Source organism: Lolium rigidum, chromosome 6 (genome assembly GCF_022539505.1).
Source record: "Lolium rigidum isolate FL_2022 chromosome 6, APGP_CSIRO_Lrig_0.1, whole genome shotgun sequence".
Taxonomy (NCBI): domain Eukaryota; kingdom Viridiplantae; phylum Streptophyta; class Magnoliopsida; order Poales; family Poaceae; genus Lolium; species Lolium rigidum.
The window spans coordinates 194553081-194562382 of record NC_061513.1 but is presented as its reverse complement, the minus strand read 5'-3'; the positions used below and the strand labels follow the sequence as shown (position 1 = coordinate 194562382).

The window sequence follows — 9302 nt, the reverse complement described above, 5'->3', positions numbered from 1 at the left end:
GGATTTGGTAGCTAATCTTGGATATGCCACAACTAGCTAGCGGCACAAACAAATGGTTAGGCTTGTAAACTTACGATCTAATTAAAATTTTGCATTGTATTCACTATATTCTTTATTAGTTATCGCGGATTTGCACGTATAATCTGCGATGCGACGACTATGAAAGGAAGGAGTAATAAACAAAATAGTACTATGTGCAAAGCACGACGCTATCACCAAAGGTTGTATCAGAGTCCACTTCAGTACAGGGAAGACTTTGTCACGTACATATAATAACATTATAAAATTGTAAAATCATTTTCAATATTCTTTTGATGGAAAAACATTTCCAATTCCCGCTCGTCTCCAATTCTCCGTGCGCTCCACCTCCTAGCTTCTCCAGGAAGGAATAATAGACTCTCCGCCCTTCTTCTCCCGGAAGAAACCCCAATAACCCACCCAAAATTCCTCAAAACCCAAACAAAAAATTTCCATCCCCACACCTTCCATTCTCCTACAAATCCCTCTCTCACCGCCACGCGACCTGCCATCTAAGAGCATCTCCGCCGCCCCTCCGAACCCTTGTACAGAATCTTCCAGGAACCCCAAGGAGCCAGGCGGAGGGGGAAGTTGAGAGATGTCGGCGAAGCTGCGGGTGGAGGAGCTCCGCGCCGAGTTGCAGCGCCGCGGCCTCGACCCCTCCGGCACCAAGCCGGCGCTCGTGAGTCGCATTCCCTTGTATTTTTTCCTCTCTGTAATCTCGCCCCCCCTCAGTCTGCTCGCGTCACCTGGCCCCGGCGGTTCCTCTCCAGCATTTGCGGTCGGGCGCACGGTTTAGTTGCCCAAACGCGCGCACCATGTGCTCGTGCATATGCGGATATGCCCGCACGTGTTGCTCCTGTGCTGTTTATCTTTATTATGCTCATTACAAACATTGGCACATATGGGGATTGCCCTTGCGACTTACTTCCTGCGATGCCTTCTCCACCAGGTGCGAAAGCTGGACGCTGCCATTCGTAAGGAAGAGAAGGAGCCGGCTCCTCCTGCAGCCGAGACATGTAATGCGGATGGCATGGATGGTGTGGTCATGGACGGGGAAGCGGACAGCGACAACAAAAGGAAGAGAAAAAGGCGTGCTGGAGCCGACAATGAGGAGGAAAATGGCGTGCCGTCGGACGCGGTAAAGGTAGAGAGCATGGGCTACCGCGAGCTGCAGGCTTTGGCCAAGGCACGAGGGCTCAATGCTAATGGGAGCAAGAAGGATGTTATGCAGAGGCTGCTCTCCACCCCTGCTACTTCTGTGCCAACTGTGGATGCTGGTGTTCAGGACAAGAAGGAAGCATCAGGAGGTTTGTTTATATGTAGTTTCTGTATATTGTTTATTGGAGGTTAGGATTTTGATTGTACCTGATTGAGGGCATGGGCCACAGATGTTACGCTGGATGCGACACAGCTAGAGGGCATGGGCTACCGTGAGCTGCAGGTATTGGCCAGGGCACGGGGTCTCGCTGCTAATGGGACCAAGAAGGATGTTATTGAGAGGTTACTCTCGACCCCTGCTAATTCTGCGCCACTTGCTGATGGTGCTGTTCAGGACAAGAAGAAAGTTGCAAAAGGTTGGTTCATCTGAGTTTCTCATATTGGTTACTGGAGGGTGAGGTTTCAACTTTATCCACTCAACTGTTCTTTGGCTTGGCTGTTTACATATTTTGTTGGTGCAGGTGGTGTTGGGGACGTTGAGGAGGAGGTGAAAAAGGAGAAGATAGTCACAGCCACGAAGAAAGGTGCTGCAGTGCTGGACGAGCACATCCCCGATCACATAAAAGTGGCCTATCATGTACTGCAAGTGGTGCGTGAGTTCATTATTGACTATTTCTCCCTACATGTACTGCACCTTGGATGTGCACTTCAATTGTAACCATGTGTCACTGAATTCCTACTACCTACGCACTATGCATATTTGGCGAGTTTAGAGCAAAACATGATTCTTTTGTTGAACGATTGAACGTCAAACTTAGACAATTTGATCTCCTTGTTCAAACTAAATATTCTCATCAATATGGAGCCTGATGGATTACATCATGTCCACTTTGTCACTTTGTCTGTAAATATTCATAAATGTGATAGCATTTTGTGACACCCAAATGTATCACCAACTACAGATGCAAGTGGTCAAATATTAGGGAACCCTCTACCCTCTTTCCTTCAACAAAATGGACTAACTTTTCTGATGATATCATCATTTTGCAGAAGTTAGTTCATTTTTTTGCACTAAAGAGGGTAGGGTGCCCTAATATTGACCCACTTGTATCTCTATGTACCACCATAGCAGGCCTAACTCTACTACGTGTTTAGAGAATAGACCAATGAAAACTTACAATGGCATCCCTAATTGGTCATTTTAGTATTGACCGTGTACAGTACCTTCAAAGCTTCCTTATGGCCATCTCCTTACAATTGATTCCCAATATTTAACTACCTTAAAACTGATATGCTTTGATCTGAACAGTTATATGTTCCTTCTACTATTTTTCTTCTCATCTTTATGATATATATACATATTTTATTGCAGGGTAATGAGATTTATGATGCCACCATGAACCAGACTAATGTTGGAGATAACAACAATAAGTTCTATATCATTCAAGCTTTAGGTTTGTCCTGCAAGTTACTGTTGCTTACTTGCTCACCTTTTTTTCCCTTGAGAATGTCTTTATCCACTGCATTTTTAAGCGAGATGTCTACTTCAATGAAATGTTGGACACTTCCTTTTTTTGCTTTCATCTACTTCAGTGCTATTTATTTTTGGAACATGTCACACAGAAATGCATTTTTCGCCTTATAAATAATGACAATATTCAATAAAAAAAATTAACCAGTGCTTGTTAACTGTAGAATCTGACGCTGGCGGAAGCTTTCTGGTTTACAATAGATGGGGGAGAGTAGGGGCACGAGGTCAACAAAAGCTACATGGTCCCTTTTCAACACGAGATGAAGCAATATATGAGTTTGAAGGGAAGTTTGAGGATAAAACTAATAACGCTTGGTCCAACCGCAAGAATTTCAAGTTTTATGCAAAGAAATACGCTTGGCTTGAAATGGACTACGGTGAAGTTGACAAGGAAACAGTGAGTTTTGACTTAAGTTTCATTAGCAGTTTTTCACCTCTGTTGTTTTTAATCGTCTGGTATTCAATTTTAGACTCAGATTCAGAAGAAAGGTTCCATTGGCGATCAGATAAAAGCTACAAAGCTTGAAACTCGAACTGCACAATTCATATCCCTCATTTGCAATATAAGCATGATGAAGCAGCAAATGATGGAAATAGGTAAGTCACTTGATGATTTATGCCTTGTCAACTGACGAGAGCATCATAATATTCATCTATTTACAGTGAGCTACTTATCTATATCTATATGCTTGCATAATGGTAACATTATCAGATGCAGCATAGTGCCAGAATCTTACTTGTTCCTTGTTTTCTTTTTTCTCTCCTTGTTTTGGTTTCCGTTTGTTCCTGTTGGGTTTCATATTTAGCCTACCCCATCTTGCTTGGGAAAAAGGCTTTGATGTTCATTTTTTTAATGCAATCTTCAATGATGTATCAACACCTTCATATGCTGATGTGTACCCATATCCGTGCAACTTCGGTTTCTATGATTCAGCAGTTATAACTATGGGAGTTATTTTTATGAAGAAATATGATCAGAAATAGTTAATGGCCAAATATGATCATCTGCTCAACTACCGGAGTTGAATTAGTTTGCTTGGACTTTTTTATGTTCTATATCGTTCTACAGGTTCTTTTATTACATGTATATTCCTGTTACTTAACCGTGTAGCATTTTCTGTTATACTAATTCATCTTGCCTATCCAACTAGGTTATAATGCTGATAAACTTCCTCTTGGAAAACTGAGCAAATCAACAATACTTAAGGTGAGTTATATTGATGCTTCTTTGTCAGGAAGTATGAATTCAGCATGGATATAAGATTACATTTTGAAAAAAACCACACATTAGTAACATGGACTCTAGAACTTCTGTTAGATGTTGATCTTATTGTCATATGCAGTAACAGTTTGGATTTCAAGGTCTTGGTTTAATTTTCCGTTATCCTGTCTTGTCTCTCTATTCTGATGATGAGAATTCATATCTTTCCATAGGGTTATGATGTTCTAAAGAGGATTTCCAGTGTTATTTCACGAGCAGACAGGAGACAGCTTGAACAATTGACTGGGTGAGTCTATACTTTTCTTTGTAGTAGCCAAATGATCAGGCCCTGCTTCAGTTTTTTTTTTTGCATTGCTTGAGTTGTTTAAACCTTGTGTCATCATAGTCCTAAGACTTATGCAAAAAAAATTCTAAAATTAAACGTTAATCTAAAGAGTAAATCAAAAGTTAATGATATGTCTACTACATTAAATGTATGATGATTTCGGTAGTTAATTTCTTGCTAACTTAATACGTGATCTCATATGGGTGGAAGGACGGCCACCAACTCGGATCTATATAAGAGTAAAGACAAAGATTTGACTGCAGCAACCATTTATAACAACTAAACATGCCAATTTCTTAGTGCAAGCTAGGTCATCTTTGAATAATAACAAATCATCAGGTTTCGATTCTTACTGAATGGTTTGCTCACTAGGATATGATTATAGGTTATGGTTGCCTTTCTATGTTGGAGTCTGAGATAGCAAAGATTTCTGTGGAAACATTTGCATGAATTGATGATAGTTATGAATGCATGACTTCTTTTTCCTATATTTGTAATTGCCGTCCTTTAAAGGCTAGATGATTTGTGTTTATTGTGATGTTCTTACCTTTGGTGACAGGGAATTCTACACCGTGATTCCACATGACTTTGGTTTCAAGAAGATGCGTGAGTATCAACTTTCTAGATTAACTGAACTTACAGTCACCATTTCACAATTCAGCTATGATTTGTACCTTCTAGGAGTAAATCTGACCTTCTAAAAATTTCATCTGACAGGTGAATACGTTATCGACACTCCTCAAAAATTAAAAGCTAAGCTGGAAATGGTAATACTACTATTTTTGGGTTAATTTGAGCACTTAACTGTCTTGAATTTGTTTAAATCTTATGCTAAACAAATAATTCTTTTCGAGCAAACTTTTAGAACAACGAATCTTTGGAATAGAGATTTTAGATTTATAGAGTGCAGCCTCCTTTGGTCCTTTCGAGTATACTAATGTTCTTATATGTATGCTATTTGTTATCTTCTAGACTCCATCAGATATACTGTCTATGGAAGAAAACTTACCTGCCATTCTTCTCAAAAAAGTTATCAGGGTTGTTTAAAATTTATGTTGATTGTAGTTTCACATTCAAATTGTTTCTCACAAATATATTATGCCCTCTATGAATTCCAGCTTTATCTCTAGTTCTGTACTACCCCTGTTTCTATAGAATCTTCTCAGTGCTACCTCTGATGTTTTTTCATAGGTTGAAGCCCTTGGTGAGATTGAAATTGCAACTAAGCTTCTGGAGGATGGTTCAAGTGATGAGGTAGGATATTTTGCAAATTAATCGAATTGCAGAGATCGATATCCGCATTTATAAGTTCTTATCAATTGAACACTCTCCATTTATCTTAGATTTTCAAGCTTGTGGTTCTTGTGCAAAATCTCCATTTTCAGCCTGTCTTGGATAATAATAACTGCAATATGAATTTCTACTTGTTGCTTAAACAAATTATCATTGTTTAAGTGACTAAAGCATTATTTGTACATGTTTATCCTTACACATGTTGCAACCTAACTTTAACATGTTTCACAATGTAGGAGGATCCACTGTATGCTCGATACAACCAACTTCGTTGTGACTTTACGCCTCTAGAAGTTCAATCTGAAGAGTACTCTATGGTAATAATTCTACCAAGAATCTCTATTTACATTTAGACATTCCATGTTGGTCGCTAGGTGTATAAAGGTAGCAACTGTCACTGTAACAACTTAAATGTAGATTTTTTTTTACATTTCCTTCGTTGAAAATGGCCGAGAGTATTTTATTAGCAGAGATCGAATTAGCACGTTGAATGACATTAGTTTTTGTTGTCCACTCCCTTTTAGTCCTTTACTCTTGCTAATGTTGATATTTGTCAAGTTCACTCTGATAATAGTTTGAGTTAACCACATTTGAAATTTTCTGCTGCCCAGATAAAAACATATTTGGCGAATACGCATGGGAAAACGCACTCAGGTTATACTATTGACGTATTGCAAATGTTTAAGGTGTCAAGATATGGCGAAACAGAGCGGTTTCAGAAGGTCAGTGGGTCTTCCTAATCTGCCGTGTGTAAGCATCGCAAAGAACTAGTACTATAAATGTCTGATTCTCAATATCTGTGCAGTATGCTAGTGCAGGAAATAGGATGCTTTTATGGCATGGTTCTCGTCTGTCCAACTGGGCTGGGATCTTTTCTCAGGGTAATATATCATGCTTTTTATTCACAAGTATAAGTATGGAAGATAAATTCACTCAGCTTTCTTCGTTTGTTTTATGAGTTATGACATACTATTTGCTCTTCCTGGAGTTCCTAGAAACAGCATTTAGGTTTTGTCACATGTATGGAAATACTAATTTACCTTCACATGCATGATTTGATGCTTGATTATCATTTAAATCCATTTCCCTGTGGAGCCTCCCTTCATGATCATCACCCTTGTTTAAAACCAGAACTGTTTGTTAGCATAATGAATGTCAGTTATAAAACTAACATTGTTATTCCTCTCAGGTTTGAGAATTGCCCCTCCTGAAGCACCTGTTACTGGCTACATGTTTGGAAAAGGGGTTTATTTCGCTGATATGTTCTCCAAGAGTGCAAACTACTGCTATGCTTCAGAAACATCTAGATCAGGGGTGTTGCTTCTCTGTGAGGTCTGTTCGTTGTTGTCGCCTCCCAAGATATTGCAATTTCAGCATACAATTTTGCGTGTTAGTGCAACCATTTGACTGACTGTGTTTTCTTCAGTGATTGTATTAATCACCTCGTCTTATCTGATTGAGCCATGGTCTCAAGAGCCCAACCATTTTTGTTCAAGTTATCTAAAATTATCCGTGTGTTGATAACTTACATTTCTCTGTGAGGTCTGCTTCTAACATTCTCTTAACTTATATTTCTCAGGTTGCACTGGGCGATATGAATGAACTACTAACTGCAGATTACAATGCTAATGACCTGCCGAAGGGAAAACTAAGGTCAGTTACTGAAGCAAAATGCTTTTGATAAATTACAATACTAACCTGTTAATTCAAAAAGTTACACTAGTATTACATTATGCTGTAAAGTGCACATTCCTATCAACTGAAACCTCTTCAGAAGCTTTAATGTGTCTCTTTCTAAGAACATAATTATCAACATGATATATCATCTATTTCTATATGCTGTACTGATTTCTAACATAAATATTGCTGTCGCTACTTGATATGAGCATGAGAAACATCTGGTTGCAATTATTTTGATGCAGCACTAAAGGAGTTGGCCAGATGGCACCAAACATAGCGGAGTCAAAGATCACTGATGATGGTGTTGTTGTTCCACTAGGAAAACCCAAAGAGGAACCTTCAAAGAGGGTACGTTCACCTCGTAACCATGTAGAATACAGAAGCACTTTGATTAATTGTGCACCGCCTCTCTGGTTGCAGGGTAGCTTGCTGTACAACGAATACATTGTTTACAACATAGATCAGATAAGGATGCGGTACGTCCTCCATGTTTCCTTCAACTTCAAGAGACGGTAGACCAGTTTGGTGAGAACCTGGAAGCTGGAGCCAATGCTGTGATCATAACGTTTCCATCACAGCAACCACTTTTGGGGCCTTAAATCTTTTTCTGTGAGCAAAATGTGTAGGCCTTTCCTCCCATTTTAAGGCAGGATTTCAGATTCTGATGGCTGATCCTGTGTGTGTATATAAAGGCAATCCAGTATCGAAATGAATGTTACTTCTCTAGATTAAAGACTTTCTGAAAATCAACTGTAACTTACTTTTTTTTCAATCGCCTGCGGATGAGAAATTCCCTACGTTCTCTTAGTGAGGTTTGTGTGTATGCAGCCACCCGCGACAAGCGCTGTGAGCTATTCCCTTTGAAGATTCATAAGTCAGCTATTTTAAATTTTAAGCGGAAACTGAAGTGAAAACGGGACTGGTTTTTGGCGGAAAAGGATAAGTGGAAATACATAAAAAAAAATCGAGAGTATACACAATGGCGTATGAATGTATCTTAGTTCTGCAGTACCTATGGTCTGAGTTACAAGATAGACATGACACGTTTGGTGATTGTGAAGGCCTCGAGCGAAGGACTGCCTACTTGCGCAATTTGCGCCACCGCACATCAATTTATGCGGATGATGTCGAAACTTTCTTACGTCCCCCACCGTGCTAGATTTCGTAGTCTTCACTGCGTTTGTTGATGATTTTGGTACAGCCTCTGGCCTCTACACCAACATTGGCAAATGCTTGACAAATCTTATTTGATGCATGGATAGAGGTTTTGGTGGCCCAAGATGATGAGGACATCCCTACTACACTACTACCTCCGTCATTGCAAGATGAAGACGAAGCTGCTGTGAAGCTCAAGTCCAATGAAGTCAGGATTGGACCTATGACAAGGGTTCGTGCGAAGCTACTAAAACAACAGGTGAATTTGTTTCTAAGTGATACTTTGATCGATGAGAACTTTATACTACCTAAGTTCTATTACTTATGTATGATCAGGTATGAAGAGGGAGCAAGCATCGCACGAGAAGAACAGGAGCAGTTGGACATGAAGCTGGACGTGAAGCTGGACATGGAGCTGGACATGAAGACATCCCATGGACGCGCGAGAGAGGAGCGGGAGGCATGCGCGAGGGAAGAAGACGAAGTCCAGGCCGGCCCAGGTTCCGGTCAGACCGGCCGCCACGCCGGCGGGCCCGGTCAGGGACCCGGTCCAACCGGACGCCACGTCGGGGGCGGCCCGGCGCCAACCGGAATCCATGCTTTTGCCAACCGGGGGGTGTACTGCAAGTCAGGCCCGGTTTGAACCGGCCTAACCCGGTCCCAGGCCCGATCGACCGGCTCCTGAGCCGGCTGTGCCCGAGTCTGTCTCGACCAGATCCAATCTAGGTCGGTTTTCTATGTATCTTTTCGACCCCTTGTCGTCCTGAACCCCTATATAAGTGCCCAGGACGCCCCCATAATAGCTTTAGACCATGTTTAAGATAAACCCTAGTTCATAGTTAATTGCTTTGCAACTCTGTTGAATCTCTACACCAGATTGCATTGATTTGGTGTTTACCCCTGAAAGTCTTGTGTGA

The 9302-nt window shown here is 40.7% G+C and overlaps 1 protein-coding gene across 2 annotated transcripts; it reads left to right on the top strand.

Annotated features, from left to right (window-relative positions):
- The first annotated feature begins 616 nt into the window (after positions 1-616).
- LOC124667265 (poly [ADP-ribose] polymerase 2-A-like) lies at positions 617-7917 on the top strand. Of its 2 annotated transcripts, none has more exons than XM_047204567.1 (19): positions 617-700; positions 971-1149; positions 1396-1595; positions 1701-1828; positions 2552-2633; positions 2875-3107; positions 3193-3307; positions 3862-3917; positions 4145-4218; positions 4817-4863; positions 4975-5024; positions 5449-5511; positions 5787-5867; positions 6162-6272; positions 6356-6431; positions 6740-6882; positions 7130-7203; positions 7473-7578; positions 7651-7917. In XM_047204567.1, the coding sequence occupies exons 1-19, from the start codon at positions 617-619 to the stop codon at positions 7744-7746; spliced, it is 1998 nt and encodes a 665-aa protein (XP_047060523.1). In that variant the 3' UTR covers positions 7747-7917. The 2 variants fall into 2 exon arrangements, with proteins under 2 accessions (XP_047060523.1, XP_047060524.1); XM_047204568.1 differs by having other exon boundaries at positions 971-1165; positions 1433-1595; positions 3187-3307.
- Positions 7918-9302: the final 1385 nt, after the last annotated feature.

Bases quoted from the DNA above. Each gene is read 5' to 3' on its own strand.
- LOC124667265 (XM_047204567.1), top strand. From the start codon at position 617: ATGTCGGCGAAGCTGCGGGTGGAGGAGCTCCGCGCCGAGTTGCAGCGC. The intron at 5,025-5,448 runs GTAATACTACTA...GTTTTTTCATAG, and splicing joins TAAAAGCTAAGCTGGAAATG to GTTGAAGCCCTTGGTGAGAT. The intron at 7,579-7,650 runs GTACGTTCACCT...CTCTGGTTGCAG, and splicing joins AAGAGGAACCTTCAAAGAGG to GGTAGCTTGCTGTACAACGA.